Source organism: Peromyscus maniculatus, chromosome 9 (assembly GCF_049852395.1).
Source record: "Peromyscus maniculatus bairdii isolate BWxNUB_F1_BW_parent chromosome 9, HU_Pman_BW_mat_3.1, whole genome shotgun sequence".
Classification (NCBI taxonomy): Eukaryota; Metazoa; Chordata; class Mammalia; order Rodentia; family Cricetidae; genus Peromyscus; species Peromyscus maniculatus.
The window spans coordinates 45,154,311-45,169,569 of record NC_134860.1 but is presented as its reverse complement, the minus strand read 5'-3'; the positions used below and the strand labels follow the sequence as shown (position 1 = coordinate 45,169,569).

Below are 15,259 nucleotides of genomic sequence, written 5' to 3'. Positions count from 1 at the left end.
TATATAATAAAAGGCTTAGCTACCCAGGATTGGAACTGTTTGAGAGGATTAGAAGAATTAGGAGGTGCAGCCTTGTTGGAAGAAGTGTGTCACTGGAGGTGGGCTTTGAATATGCTCATTTTGAGGGCTGGAGAGATGGCTCTGTGGTTAAGACCACTGGCTGCTCTTCCAGGGGACCTGGCTTCAATTCCCAGCACCTAAATGGCAGCTCACAACTGTCTGTAATTCCTATTCCAGGGGATCTGACACCTTCACACAAATGCACATAAAATAAATCTTTAAAAAAAGAAGAATATGCTCGTTTTGTTTATACAAGCTTTCCTTATAATATCCCGCTAATGTAAAAGTTAAACAGACATCTTACCAAGTAGAGAACTTGGGCAAGAAGTGCTGCAGGCTTTCTCTAGGGAATCTTCCCTGGTGAGGATGCTTTGAGAGGTTTGTCAGCTCGACTCACATCAGCCATGATGTTTTTCAGGGTTGGCAGGCTGGGGGATGGTACAAATGGAGGTTCAGCAGGTCATTGAGAGCAGAGTGGCATCAACAGGCAGTTAATTGTGAGCCCAAGGACTGTGGCAGATGTGGTTCCATGGCCACTGCCACCAGGGCCACACACAGGGGCCAATCTCTAGTCCTGTCACCCAGGGGTATCCATGCAGAGGGTAGAGAAGCCATGTTTCGGGGGTACTCCAGTGAGATTCTAAAGACCATTCCCAAAGATCCAGTTTTTGTATCATTTATATCACTGAATGGTAGATTTGTGTTTTCGGAGCTCATGAGTTGGTGGTGGTTCACGAACATATCAAGGCCACCTTGGGGTCTAGGCATGTCCAGGCCTGCCTTGGGTTTGGCTCCTACGTGAGCTACCATGTGGCTGGGTTTACCAACATACCAGAGCTTGGTTCTGAGGCCCAGCTCTGATCAGAGCTAGCTGGTGACAAGCTCCTGTCTTATAGGCATTATATTATTCCAAATCACACAGAATGGATTTTAAGTTACACAAAATGGTTTCACTCGCGCTCCTAAGAGTTTTGTTTGTATAGAGATAGGATCATACTCTGTAGCCTTGGCTTGTCTGGAACTCACTATGTAGAACAGGATGGCCTAGCACTCACAGATCTCCAGTGAAACCTGCCAGTCTGGACTGGACTCAGCATTTTCCTTTAAAAACAGAACTTATTTATTAAATGTTCTAAGACTTTGTTTTCTGTACGTGAGTGTTTTGCCTGACTATGTATCTGCCTCACATTTGTGCCCACAGAGGTCAGAAGAAGATGATGGATCCTCAGGAATTGGAGTAACAGTTGGTTGTAAGCCACCATGTAGAACTGAACCTGGGTCCTTTGCAAGAGCAAAAAAGCTCTCTCAATTGCTAAGCCAACCCTCCAGCCATTGTCTCTGCTATTTTTTTTTTTTTTTTTTAGTTTTTTGAGACAGGGTTTCTCTGTGTAGCTTTGCACCTGACCTGGAACTCGCTCTGTAGCCCAGGCTGGCCCTGAACTCACAGAGATCCGCCAGGCTCTGCCTCCTAAGCGCCGGGATTAAAGGCGTGCGCCACCACCGCCCGGCAAAGAAAAAAAAAATCTTCTAAAATGAAAGGAGATGAGAATAAACGACCTGCAGAGGCGAGAAGGAAAGCTCCTCCGCTGGCCTCGCCTCCTGCCCGCTCTAGCGGGGCAGATGCTCCCCGCCAGCCTGTTTACCGCGCCGTCACCGCCTCCTAGTCCTACGCCTTCCAAACAATTCAAAAGTCGCACAGAACCGACCTATCGCAAGCCTCGCCCGAGGGGAAGGGGCGGGAGCTTCCGGAAGTGTTGGCCAAGATCCCTCCAATCAGCGACCCGCCGCGGGAAGTTTCAGTTCAGGGCCGGCTCGAGGTGCTCCCACTGCGCGTCTGCGGAGGTTTCTCTGTTGCGGGATTGTCGGGGAACGTGCCCAGGAGCGGCTTCAGGTAAGTAGGATCTAGAGATCAAGGTCCTCCTTCGCCGCATACCGGCTTGAGAACGGCCTAGGCTGAAATGTTTGCGTGGTCCAGGAAGATGGCTCAGCAGTTAGGAGCGCTTGCTGCTTTTGCACAGGTTCACGTCACTCCCAGCAACTCACATTAGACATCTTTAGCCTGTAGCCAGCGTCGAGAGATCCGACACCCTCTTTTGGACATTAATATGCAGGTACACACACACACACACACAGTCTTCGAAAAATTAAAAAGCGGCATGAAAATTATGCATGTTGTCCTAGAGAATTAACAAAGTGTTGGAGATAAGAATCTATCTGACTTGTAAGCTGACTTGTAAGCCTCTCAAAAGAGCCCAGAAGTGGCAGCGGCCTTCGCTTTTCATGAAGACTCTTGTCATTTGTTACCTCCTCTAGTTATTAAGTTGAAAATCTTAAAAGCTAAAACTTACAGTGTTTTAAAATAGAGGGGAGTAGGGTGAGAGCCCACGCGAGGGGGCTGACGTGAGAGTCACGTTTGATCATCACCACCGCGGAAGGTAGTGGCTGTTATTGTCAGTCAGCTGCTCCCCTCACTGTGGAGCGGCCCCTGTATGGTCCATTCAGATCTTGCCTCTAGGTTCCTGCTTCGACTTCCCTGGATGGGCTGTAAGCCACATAAACCTCCTCTCCCCTAAGTAGGTTTTAGCCAGTGTTTGATCACAACAGAAAGCGGACTAACATAGAAAACTTTGGAATCAGATCTTGGTCCTTAGTGTCCTTCTCCTGTATTTTGCTTGGATACATTATTTATCAAAGATCTTCCTAGCCTGGTGGTGGCACACGCCTTTAATCCCAGCATTCAGGAGACCGGAGGCGGGGCAGATCTCTCTGAGTTCCAGGACAGCCAGGGCTACACAGAGAAACCTTGTCTTGAAAACAAAAACAAAAAGATCTTCCTAAGAAAAGGCCATTGCAAAGTATGATTTCTAAGATGGACAAAAATAATGGGGCAAACTGATGAGGTTAACAGTGTTACCAAGTTTTGCTTAAACCCTTTCTCTAGTAGTTACTTTGTGTTTGGCTTGTTTTCTATTTCTTTTTTCTTTTTTGGGGGGGTGGGGTGGGGTGGGAAGAGGATTAAAACAAGGTCTCATGTAGCTCTCTCCAGCCTTGAACACCCTGTGGAGCTAAGACTGGCCATGACCCAGCCCTCTCCCCTCCCGTCTCCCAAGCGCTGTAGCCGGGTGCTAGAATCACAAGAGTATTCATCACAGTGGGCTAGCCCTGGAATGATCTCACTCTAGCCCAACCTGGCCTTGAACTCCACTGAGCCTTCTGTGTCAGAGTCCCAATAACTATTGCTAGGAGTGTGTTTGGTGTGTGTGTACACATGCTGTGGAGGCCTGAAGTCAATGGCGGGCATCTTCCTCTATGGCTCTTGTCTGGCTGGTTTTTTGACAGTTTGACACACAAACTAGAGTCTTCCAAAAGGAGGGACCTTCAGTTGAGAAAATGCCCCCATAAGATCTGGCTGTAAGGCATTTTCCTAATTAGTGATTGATGCGGGGAGGACCCAGCCCATTGTGGATGGTGCCATCCCTGGGCTGGTGGTCCTGGGTTCTATAAGAAAGCAGGCGGAGCAAGCCAGTAAGCAGCACCCTCCATGGCCTCTGCATCTGGCTTCGGTTCCTGCCCTGTTTGAGTTCCTGTCCTGACTTCCTTCAGTGAAGGACTATGATGTGGAAGGGTAAGCCAAATAAACCCTTTTCTCCCCAACTTGCCTTTTGTTCTTGGTGTTTGGTTGCAGCAATAGAAACCCTAACTCAGACAAGTTGGCACCAGCGAACCGGGGGTTTTGCTGTGACAGACCTGACCATGTTTTTAGGGGGATTGTGGAAAGACCTTGGAACTTTGGGCTAGAAAAGCCATTGAGTGTTGAGAGCTCAGTGGGATGTTCTGTGGGAGCTTGGGAGATAAGAATGTGGAGAGCAGTGCAGAGGACGGAGGCCTGGCTTGTGAAATTTCAGAGGGAAATTTAAAGACTATCAGGGCCCTTTGCCATTTTGATTGAAGATTCTTTGGTTCTCGTTAGCTGGGGCTTAAGAATCAGCTGTGATTAAAAAGATACCAGAATTACTAAAGGAAAACTTTTCTTCGCTGGGATCCTCAATGCTGGTCAGCTGGAGCTGAGAAGTTAGCGATGATTAAGAAGAGACCAGCACCGTTGAGGTGAAATTTTCTGGGAAGTGTTTCCTGAGAGTCAGTGCACAGAAACTGTGTTCCAGAGGCGACCAAGGTTGGACCTTGTGCTGACAGCAGAATTTGATAGTGTACGAGTCATGAAGGTGGTACTGGTTTTGAAAGCATGAAGGGGTCATGAAGAGTTGGCACTGTGAGAAACCAGGAGAGGCCCCTGGTGAAGGTACAGCCTCAGTGGCAGTTGAAGGCCCAGGACTGAAGAAGTCATGCAGAGATGTTGAGGCTTGGCACCATGAAGAGAGCCTAGGAGAGGCTACTGGTGAAAGTGCAGCCCAGCTGCTGCAGAGGACCCCAGAGTTTTGGAGATGCCATTACCATGGGAAGACCACCAAGGACAGCAGCAGCAGTGGAGTGGAGCCAGCCAGAGCCCAGAAGACGAGCTGTGTGTGCTGCAGAGGGCAGAGCTGGAGAAGTGACCTAAGCCGGGCCATGGTGGCGCACGCCTTTAATCCCAGCACTTGGGAGGCAGAGCCAGGCCAATCTCTGAGTTCGAGGCCAGCCTGGTCTACAGAGTGAGATCCAGGAAAGGCGCAAAGCTACACAGAGAAACCCTGTCTTGAAAAACCAAGAAGTGACCCAAACCCCTTGGAGGATCCCATAAGATCATAATGGATCCCAGACATTGGACATTGTGTTCTTTATGCTTGGAGTTTGGTTTTGCTTTGATTTGATTGTGACTGTGCCCTGGTTCTTCCCTCTTGAAGTAAGAAAGTATTTAATTTATTTTTTATTTATATAGGAGTCCACAGTGCGAAATTCTTTGAACTTTTAAAAGAGATTTGGGGATTTGTAAAGAGATTGGGTATGTTAAAGAGACTGAAATATGAATGAATTTGTAAGGGCTATGGACTTTTCAAATTATTTATGTTTTTAATGTGAGATCTTGGGGATGAATAAGAAAGGAAAGGTTGCCAGGTGATGGTGGCACATGCCTTTAAACCCCGTACTCAGGAAGCAGAGTCAGAGGCAGGCGGATCTCTGTGAGTTTGAGGCCAGCCTGGGCTACAGAGTGAGTTCCAGGAAAGGCGCAAAGCTACACAGAGAAATCCTGTCTACAAAAAACAAAAAAAGGGAAGGTTGTGGCTTAATAGTGATGTGTGTGTTTGTCAAACTGATAAGGGGGTCTATTGTCCCGCTAGTCTTACGTCAACTTGACACACAAACTCGAGTTATCTGAGATAGAAACCTCAATTGAGAAAATGACTCCATAAGATTCAGCTGTGAGGCATTTTCTTTTTTCTTTCTTTTTTTTTTTTTTTTTTTTTTTTTTTTTTTTTTTTTGGTTTTTCGAGACAAGGTTTCTCTGTGTAGCTTTGTTCCTTTCCTGGAGCTCACTTGGTAGCACAGGCTGGCCTTGAACTCACAGAGATCTTCCTGGCTCTGCCTCCCGAGTGCTGGGATTAAAGGTGTGCGCTACCACTGCCCGGCTGTGAGGCATTTTCTTAATTAGTGATTGATGTGGGAGAGCCCAGCCCATTGTGGGTGGTGCCATCCCTGGGCAGGTTGGTGTCCAGGATTCTATAAGAAAGCAGGCTGAGCAAGGTATAGGGAGCTTGTAAGCCAGGAAGCAGCACCCTTCCAAGGCTTCTGTATCATCTCCTGCCTCTAGGTTCCTGTCCTGCTTGAGTAGGAACTTTGGATTCCTCCAATGAAGGACTGTGATCTGGAAGTGTAAGCCAAATAAGCCCTCGCTCTTTGGTCATGGTGTTTTGCTGTGGCAATAGAAACCCTAACTAAGACGGCTCTCTTCCTGAGTTTCTCATCAAAGCTGGAGCTCATTCATTCAGTTAGGCTGGCTGGCAGAAGTTAAGTGCCTGTGCCTGCCCAGGTCAGCACTGGAATTACAGATATGTGCTGCTGCTGCGCCTGCCTCTTCACGTGTTAGAGATGAGCTAAGGCACTCAGGTGGATTGAGCCATCTCCCCAGACCATTTTTGCTTTTTTTTTAAGCCTGCCTCCACCTCCCCAGTGCTGGGATTAAAGGCGTGCACCACCACCGCCGGGCTCAGTTTTTGCTGTTTGAATTGAGAAGAAAGGCTGAGGCCCTTCATCACCAGAGGAAGGTTGAGGAAGTTGTTCTGTAACATAGCTCTTTTACTTCCTTTGTTTCCACTTCACAAGTTGCCTCTTGTCTGTATTCTAGATTATAGTTTGCCTCTGCTTCATTTAATCTGCTGAGCAGCTTTCTACCCAGAAACCCCAGATAGGCACGTATCTTTGTCTTTGATAACTTTCTACTTTCATACTTATTCATTTTTATTCTGTTGTATGTTTTAATATTTTCATTTCAAGGGAGTGCAAAGGAGTATAAGAGATAGACTGAAATCTTAATTGTTTTTATTAATTTCTTTATTTTGGTCTTTGAGAGAGGCTCTTACTCTTTAGCCCAGAAGATCCTGAAACTCAACAATAATTCTGCTTTCTTGAGCCTCCCAAGTGATGGAATTATAAGGGAGAGCCAGCCACCACCACCTGGTCTCAGATCTTAATTTTTTAAATACTAAAATGAAAATCCATGGGGTTGGGGATTTAGCTCAGTGATAGAGCACTTGCCTAGCAAGCTCAAGGCCCTGGGTTCAATCCTCTGCTCCAGGAAAATAAATAAATAAAAATAAAATGAAAATCCATTAAGTTAGTGTCTATTTCTCTTTTTTGACAGGATGTCTTCATCACATTTTGCCAGTCGGCTTCGGAAAGATTTAAGCACTGAAATGATCAGAACCCAGATTGCTCACAGGAAGTCGTTATCTCAGAAGGAAAACAGACACAAGTTATATGAACGAAACAGGCACTTCGGCTTGAAAGATGTCAACATTCCATTGGAAGGTAGAGACCTTGTTAATATACATGAGATGTCTCTAGACCTCGCTCCCGAAAAGGCCAGTACCAAAACAAGTAAGTAAAGACTTTTCGAAATTGTAAGTACTATTCAGAGTGAGTCAAAGTGGGTCTGGAGAGATGGCTCAACAGTTAAGGATGCTTACTGTTCTTGCAGGGGACCTGGGTTCAGTTCCTGGTGTGGTGGCTCACAACCATCTGCAGCTCCAGCTCCAGGGTGTCTGACTTCTGATCTCACAGGCTCCTGCTTGCATGTGGTGCACTACAGACACATACATACACTCAGACGTTCATGTGCATGCATGCATGCATGCATTAGATAAATATTAAAAGCAAAGTGAAAGTTGGTTTAATGCCTGGGAGGGAAATTAAAGAACTCCACTGATCCAAGGAAAATCATTCTAAATAACTCGGTGAGAACCTTTGAAATAAAATAAAAATACTTTGCCAGTCATCTAGAGAGAACAAAGAGATCATTATTATTATTATTATTTTCCTAGAGCTGAGGACCGAACCCAGGGCCTTGCGCTGCTGGGTAAGCGCTCTACCACTGAGCTAAAATCCCCAACCCCTAAGAGATTAACATTTGCCCAAAATACAAGGAAAGAAAGAACTGAATAAGCAAAAAGGGTCATTCTCCAAAAAAAATAAAAAACAATGAAAATAGAGTGTCCTAGAAGGCAAGAAGTGTTATAGGGATGGAGGAAGAGAACCAAGGCATGACTTAAGCTCTAGCCAGGAGTCGCTGGAGTCCTGTTTTGCTTATATACCAAGTGTTAGAAACCAAATGGCCGTCATGCCACACAACATAAGTGGTGAATGAGAAAATGTTCGTAGAAGGTTTTTTGTGCTGTGTGGGAGGTAGATGGAAGTACAGCTGTTCTCCGTCCGTCAAGTGTGTGGAGCTCAGAGGACAGCTTCGGCGCTTAGTTCTTCCACCAACATTATGTTGGTTCCAGAGGTGAAACTCACGTGTCAGGGTTGCTTAGCAAGCGCTGTAACCACTGAGCTGTCCTCTTGGCCCCTAGAAGTTTTATGTTACGGTTTTCAGGGTCAGTGTGGCACGTGCACCCTGTGCATTTGAACCTGGTTTTGGAAAGGGTGGTATTGGGACTGGAAGGTAATAGTCTGCCACCTCGCCCAGCTCTCCCAGATTCTGAAGAAGTGTGAGGGGCGAGAACTGGACAAAACAGTTCTAGGATTTTGTTTCTTCTGACCTGAGGTGAATAGTGAATGCTTGAAGAAAAAAGGAACTGGGCCTGCTAGCCTGTTTGGAAAGAGAAAATAACAACCTATTTGGGGAGCTGGCAGGAAATGAAAAAGGCCTAGAACCAGAGTTTTGAAAGGGAGACTTTTTTTTTTTTGTGGTCTGAGCACAGATAAAACATACAGTGAATATTGAAGAATACAACAATAGTTTTAGGAAAAGGCATTTTTAAAATTGAGTTCAATTTTTCATTTTTGAAAAATACATTTTAAATTAAAATAGAATTACCTCACTTTCCTCCTTCCCTTTCCTCCCACCAGTTCTTAGGTCCCACCCTTCCAAACCCTCCTATGCCCCTAAATTGATAGTCTTTCTTTTATTATTATTACATACGTATGCATGTCTGTATATGTACACACAAGTATATACATACAGCCTGCTTGTTGGACATGTTGAAGTTATAATGCCTATTAGGCATGTAAGCAGAGATGATTTTTAAAAAGTAATTGAGGGGCCTGACGTGATGGCTCATGCCTTTAATCCCAGTACCCAGGACGCAGAGGCATGTTAAAGCCGTAGGGGCTGTATGTAGTGAGACCCTTCCTCAAAGGAGGGGGGAGGGTGGGGGAGAGCCAGATAGGAATGGGTTCAAAAGAGAATGGAAGTGTCATCTAGGACATATTCTGTCTTCTAAGATTGAACTTGAGTCTAGTAAAACCCTTAGATGTAATTTCTACTCTCGAAAACGTGGAGGTTAGGAATAAGTGAAAAACTTGAAATAAGCAAAAACAAGAGCCCAACAAGGGACCAGTTCTTATGCAGGCTTGGTCTAGGCTTAAGAACCTAATTAATGTGAGAGACAATTCACAGAGAAGCTTATAAAATTTACAGAGAATGAAATTCAAAGAAATGACCACAGTGTGATGCTTCTTAGAGCAAAGGTCGGTAAGCTTGTGAAGGAGTGACCGGACAGGGTGGTAAGAACAGCAGTGTTGCTGAGAGACGTGCAGAGCTAGGGAGGTAAAGCTAGTGGAAGAGCTGGTCTAGTCAAAAACTGGAGCCCCGCTGAGGAAGGCTTTGTGATGAGTGACATCCCTCCCAAAGGATGCTTTTGCTTTGTTTGCGAGGTGTGAGGAACTGAACTCAGGGCATCACTCAGGCGAGGCAGTTAATTAAGCATGTGCTCTTCCACTGAACTAGACTCCCAAAAGAACCTTGTGTTTTGCTAATGCCAGGCTAGCCAAGACCTTGCTTTCCTCTCTCAAGATATGGCTTGTAGGCATATGTCAAAAAATACCAACAGAATTCTTCAAGCTTGTTGCATGTAGGAGAAGGCAGATCAAATGCCCCGTTCTAAAGTTCTTTTGAGTGATTCAGCCTGAAGTAATCAATATACCACTTTTTTTTAATTGAGCAAGTGAAGGCATACACAGTGAATACAATTTTCAAAATGATTTGAGCTTGAAATAACGTGTGTTTGCCGGTGGTGGTGGTGCTGGTGGTGGTGGTGGTGGTGGTGGTGGTGGTGCTGGTGGTGCTGGTGGTGCACACCTTTAATCCCAGCACTGGGGGGGTTGGGGGTGGGGTGGGGCTGAGCCAGGCAGATCTCTGTGAGTTTGAGGCCAGCCTGGTCTACAGATCGAGATCAGGACAGGCGCCAAAACTACACAGAGAAACCCTGACTCAAAAAACCAACAAACAAAAAATAAATAACTTGTTTTACAGTGTTAAGGAATTAATAGGACAGTATTAAAAGCATTTCTTAGCAGATGAAATTAGACAAAAAATGTGCTTTTAGAAATTTGATGTTAACCAGACACTGGTGATGCATGCCTTTAATCCCAGCACTTGGGAGGCAGAGGCAGACAGATCTCTGAGATCGAGGCCAGCCTGGTCTACAGAGCAGCAAAGGCTATACAGACAGAAACCCTGTCTTGAAAAAATAAGAAAAAAAAAAGACCCAAAACAACCAAAAGTTGTTTTGTAATATTTTGTGTAAAATGTTTCATGGACTGTTGTTTGACACTCTGCTCCCCTTAGAGTCAGAGAAAACGGTTCTGAGTGACCAGCGGAAGCAGCTCCTCCAGAAATACAAGGAAGAAAAGCAGCTTCAGAAATTGAAAGAACAACGAGAGAAAGCTAAGCGAGGAGTATTTAAAGTGGGTCTCTACAGGCCTGCTGCCCCGGGCTTCCTCGTCACAGACCAGAGGGGTGTGAGGACCCAGCCTGCTGCCCCGGGCTTCCTCGTCACAGACCAGAGGGGTGTGAGGACCCAGCCTGCCGCCCCCAGCTTCCCTGTCACAGACCAGAGGGGTGTGAGGACCCAGCCTGCTGCCCCGGGCTTCCCTGTCACAAACCAGAGGAGTGTGAGGACCCAGCCCGAGAAGGTGCGTCCATGGTTTAACTTAAAACATCAGACAGTTCCTTTAACTCTGGAACTGAAAAGCAGCTACTTAACTTAGGGAAACATTTGAATATTAAACTGAGACATAGAATAAATTTTGTCTGTATTTGTGTTTCCGTTTTTGTTCTTTTTTAATTGATTTTTTTTTTAACTGTTTAAAGGCTTTTCCATACAATGGGCGGATTACAAGATCCAAAGCCAAAGACCACATGGAACACACTAAGGTATCATTGTGTATAGATAATTGCTACTGAAATAACATACTGTGCCTTCTCCTCCCTCAAAAGTTTGTAATTCCATTTTAAACCTAAAATCGGATGCAAACATAGTGATTTATTTACCTGAATCAGAAGTGTGAAAATTAGCGGTGACTTAGTTTCTGGCTAGAGGCCAAGGAGATTTTCACTCACAATAGTCTGTGCAGAAACACCTCTTAATGCAGTCCATCCAGACTTCAGCCGCATGCTGCTGTTTACTGTGCTGCTACTGTGCGTTCCACACCAACTGCAGGAAGTGCAGATCGGAATGAGAAAAGCAACAAGGTGCCTGAGACACATTTCCGGGTCCTCTAAATACAGCAGCAAATGAAGGCTTTGGGAGAGAATTAAGTATGGGGGGGGGCGTTGAGTATGACTTTCTGTCAAGTAAGGAAGCTAAGTTTCGTGTTTTTAACATATTGGGGTCACTGCCATGTCCTCGTAGCTCCTCTAGCTTTGGGGATACTTGCAGTGCTGAACACAATTCCGAGGCTTTATGGTGCTTACTGTAGGCCTAGAAATAAAGTCGATACATATGGTGTGTAAGATGGGAGATGGCATTGAGTAACATTTCAGTGGAGCAGTCCAGGGAAACCTTACTGAGGTGCTTGCATGTGGGGTGTAGTCTTAAGGAGGTGAGTGAACCCCAGGAAAAAGGCTTTCTGCCTAGGAGAAATGTAAATGTAAAATTCAGAGATTTCTCTTTTGCTGTTGTAATTTGTTGCTTTTTTTCCCCAGCGGTGTTGGGAATCAGGGGCCAGGGAACTGCAGGTTAGGCATGCTCTGGACCCCTGAGCGACTAACTGGACCGTGGTCCAGGAGCCACTCACTGTTCATGGCTCCTCAAGAGGCTGAGGCAGGGGGCTAGCTTGCCAGCCTAGGCAACACAAAAGGCCTCATCTCAGGGAAAGAAAACCACAGTTAATGTTGTTAGTGTTTTCAGAATTCTCAAGTGAGCATATGGCCTTGAACTCAGAGAGATCCGCCTGCCTCTGCCTCCCGAGTGCTGGGATTAAAGGTGTGTGCCGCCATGCCTACCAGCTTTGTATTTTGTTTTTTTGTGTTTTTTTGAGATAGAATTTCATGTAGCCCAGACCCATGTATCTCCCTATTGGTTGAGGCTGGTCTCAACTGCTGATTCTTTTGAGATCAACTTATAAGTTAAAAGTGTATTTGGCTGGTGGCGGTGGTGCACGCCTTTAATCCCAGCACTAGGGAGGCAGAGCCAGGCGGATCTCATGTGAGTTCGAGGCCAGCCTGGGCTACCAAGTGAGTTCCAGGAAAAACAAAAAAGTGTATTTGATTTCTTATGCAGTTACATAACAAAGTACCTAATTCTCTTCACAGATTGAGAGCAAGAATGTTCTTCAAACAACACGATGTGGCCAAAAACAAACTTCTGAAAAGAAAATACTGGACAAAGAGAAAAAAGGTGGGAACATTAGCAATGATGATGCACTTGGTGCTGCCACAGGAATAACTTAGGAATGACAGAAAACATCTGATTGGATTATTTTTTCCAGTCGTGCAGCCCATGGTGTCGTCAGGGAGAGTGACTGGATCAGCTGCTCCTCAGAGGACAAAGCAGACGGCCCGAACAGTCTCGTCTGCCCCGAGAAAGCCAGTTACGAGAGTTGCTGGTGGTAAGGACTATCCCAATGCGCACACAGTAATGCACTTTTTATAAAGAACAAGAAAGCTTCAGAACAGATCATGGCCCTGAAATACAGTGTGCTAATAAACAAAAAACACTATAAACAGATGCTGAATTATCAGATTGGTGCTGGAGTCATGGCCGAGGGCTGTGTGTAGGCCGTAGGTCCACGTTGGGTCGCTTCCTCAGTTATTCCTCACCTTGCTTTCTGAGGGGCAGTCTCTGACCCTGGAGCTTGCCCATTCAGCTAGCCGGGCTGGTTGGTAAGCTCCGGGGGTCCAGCACTGACTGCAGATGGGTGCTGCCACATACAGCTTTTTATAGAGTCCTGGGACCCAGACTCGGTCCTTGCCTTACAGTTAGCACTGTGCCAACTGAACTCCTGCTCTGGACCTTTTTGTTGGTTTATTTTTCTTTTCTTTTTGAGATTTATTTCTATTTAATGTGGGTGGGTTTTACCTGCATTATGTTTGTGTACCGCATGTGTGCCTATGGAGGCCAGAAGAGGTCATCTTTATCTCCTGGAACTGGAGTTAAAGTGGTGGTTAACTGCTATCTAGATGCTGGGAGTCACCCTCTGAAGAACAGGCAGTGCTCTAAACTGCTGAACCCTCTCTCCAGCCACCATACTGGTTTTTTGAAACAAGGTCTCACCAATTAGCTGAGGCTAGCCTACACTCTTGATCCTGTTGCCTCAGTCTTCCGAGGAATTTCTGAAGTTGCAGGCTGCCCAGCTGTGTTGGTTGGTTGGTTTAGTGTTGGCAGTTAGATTTGTTGCTTCTGTTTTCTTTTTTATAATCAGTATGTATTTGGTAATCAGAAAGAAAGGAAACATACTTTATTTTGAAAGGCAAAATAAAGTTTGCTTTGTACTTGACAGGAAATTTCATTTGTTCTTGTCCCCTTTTATAGTGTGACTTGTAATTCTAAAAGTTGAAGATAAACATTCCTATTTGTCTTTCTTCAAACTTCACCGAATGATCTGGTACTTTAACGGAGCATTGCCTGTCTGTTTTAAAATGGATATCTTACTTCGTTTTTTATTTTAGAGAATGAATCCGAAAGAGTGGAGCCAAGTAGAGGAAGACCCGCCAGAAAGGTGGAGGCCAAACTTGGCAAGGTAGAGCACGGGGCTGCTTATCTCTAAGAGCCTTGACGCAGCGGAAGGGGAGCGTGCAGACTGCTTCAGCGAGCCCCTCCACACACGTCAACTAACGCCTTCCACATAAGGAAGCGTCACAAGGATTTACTGATACTGGTCGTTAGGTGTCTTGATCTAACCCTGGGTTTTATAAGTAGAGAAGGCACAGTCTGGTTAACAGAAAATGGAGACTAGAAAAACACAGCTGGGACTGTTTTTGCAAGAACTAGTTATAGGGTGAGATGCTTTGATTTTGGATTCAGCTAGAGCAGGGTATTGTCTATGCTTGCAATTAGCTGCATAGTTGGAGTTTATTTCTCCATCCCTAACAGAATTTCCTGTATAGATTGTCAAGAATCAATAAGCTAGGGTTTTTAACAGCATCCAGCCATGAGATCCTTAAAAAACAGGACCAGGGCCTGCAAGATGGCTCATCAGGTAAAGGAGCTTGCTGCCAAACCGGGTGGCCTTAGTTTAATCCCCAGAACCCACATGGTGGAAGGAGGGAATCCATTCCTCTGACCACCACTCATAGAAATTAAAAGAAGCCAGGCAGTGGTGGCGCACACCTTTAATCCCAGCACTCAGGAGGCAGAGGCAGGCGGATCTCTGTGAGTTCCAGGCCAGCCTGGTCTACAGGACAGGCACCAAAACTGAGCAGAGAAACCCTGTTGAAATTAAAAAAGAAAACAAAAATTTTAAGGAACTATTTTGAGTTCCTAGTTTCTTGGCCTACAGTGCAACCTTAATCTTTAGGGGGAAAAAATCTCCTGCTAAAGCCGGGCGTTGGTGGCGCACGTCTTTAATCCCAGCACTCGGGAGGCAGAGCCAGGCGGATCTCTGTGAGTTCGAGGCCAGCCTGGGCTACCAAGTGAGCTCCAGGAAAGGCGCAAAGCTACACAGAGAAACCCTGTCTCGAAAAACCAAAAAAAAAAAAAAAAAAAAAAAAAAAAATCTCCTGCTAAAGAGTAAGAAACCTGCCTGGAGTCTTACTGAATGTCAAAATCCTCCAAGGAAGGAAATGGAGAGTGAATCTTTTTAAGCCATGCTAAGATTGATTTTGTGGGGCCAGCGAGATGGCTCAGTGAGTTAAAGACCTTGCTGTCAACCCTGATTCCCACAAGGTGAAGGAAGGGAGCTAACATCTGAAAGATGTGTTCTAATTCCACCCATGCCCTGCTGTGCATGCCCCCAAACAAATACACAGACAGTACCATAATAAGTGTAATTTTAAAAAATGATTGTTCCTCTGCATGTTATCATTGGTTTTTACTTTCACTGACACCTTGGCCTTTGAGATCCTTATCTAGGTTGAGTTTGAGCTCAGATCTCATTAATAAGCCAAACTATTTTTTAATGTCTAAATATCAGTTAACAACTAAACCGACTTAGAAGAATATCTTTGTATTCTATTGCTTGATCTCATTGTATCACACCAAGAACTATTGTTCTGTGGTAAGATTATGTACAGCCTAAGGTTATTTTTTAGGTATTTACCAATTTTAAGTATGTGGGTGTTTTGCTTACATATATGTCTTTGTGCCACCTGTGTGCCTGGTGC

General features: G+C 45.3%; 2 protein-coding genes across 3 annotated transcripts in view; one reads left to right on the top strand and one right to left on the bottom strand.

The window, feature by feature from the left end:
* The window catches only part of Fbxo34 (F-box protein 34), a 131,343-nt gene extending 129,609 nt beyond the window's left edge, over window positions 1–1,734 (bottom strand). The window contains exons 1-2 of the mRNA XM_076544867.1: window positions 1,618–1,734; window positions 365–488 (exon numbers count right to left, since the gene is read on the bottom strand). The gene's annotated coding sequence lies outside the window, so the exon portion shown is untranslated. The remainder of the gene's footprint in view (window positions 1–364; window positions 489–1,617) is intronic.
* A 57-nt stretch (window positions 1,735–1,791) lies between these two features.
* The window catches only part of Dlgap5 (DLG associated protein 5), a 37,241-nt gene continuing 23,773 nt past the window's right edge, over window positions 1,792–15,259 (top strand). Inside the window, exons 1-7 of one of the 2 annotated variants that reach the window (XM_076544852.1) lie at window positions 1,792–1,951; window positions 6,857–7,092; window positions 10,283–10,629; window positions 10,808–10,870; window positions 12,251–12,335; window positions 12,427–12,546; window positions 13,607–13,677. In XM_076544852.1, coding sequence (XP_076400967.1) covers window positions 6,858–7,092; window positions 10,283–10,629; window positions 10,808–10,870; window positions 12,251–12,335; window positions 12,427–12,546; window positions 13,607–13,677 — 921 coding nt within the window. In that variant the 5' untranslated portion in view covers window positions 1,792–1,951; window position 6,857. Of the gene's footprint in view, window positions 2,172–6,856; window positions 7,093–10,282; window positions 10,630–10,807; window positions 10,871–12,250; window positions 12,336–12,426; window positions 12,547–13,606; window positions 13,678–15,259 lie in introns of both variants that reach the window. The other variant, XM_076544853.1, reaches the window with a different exon arrangement.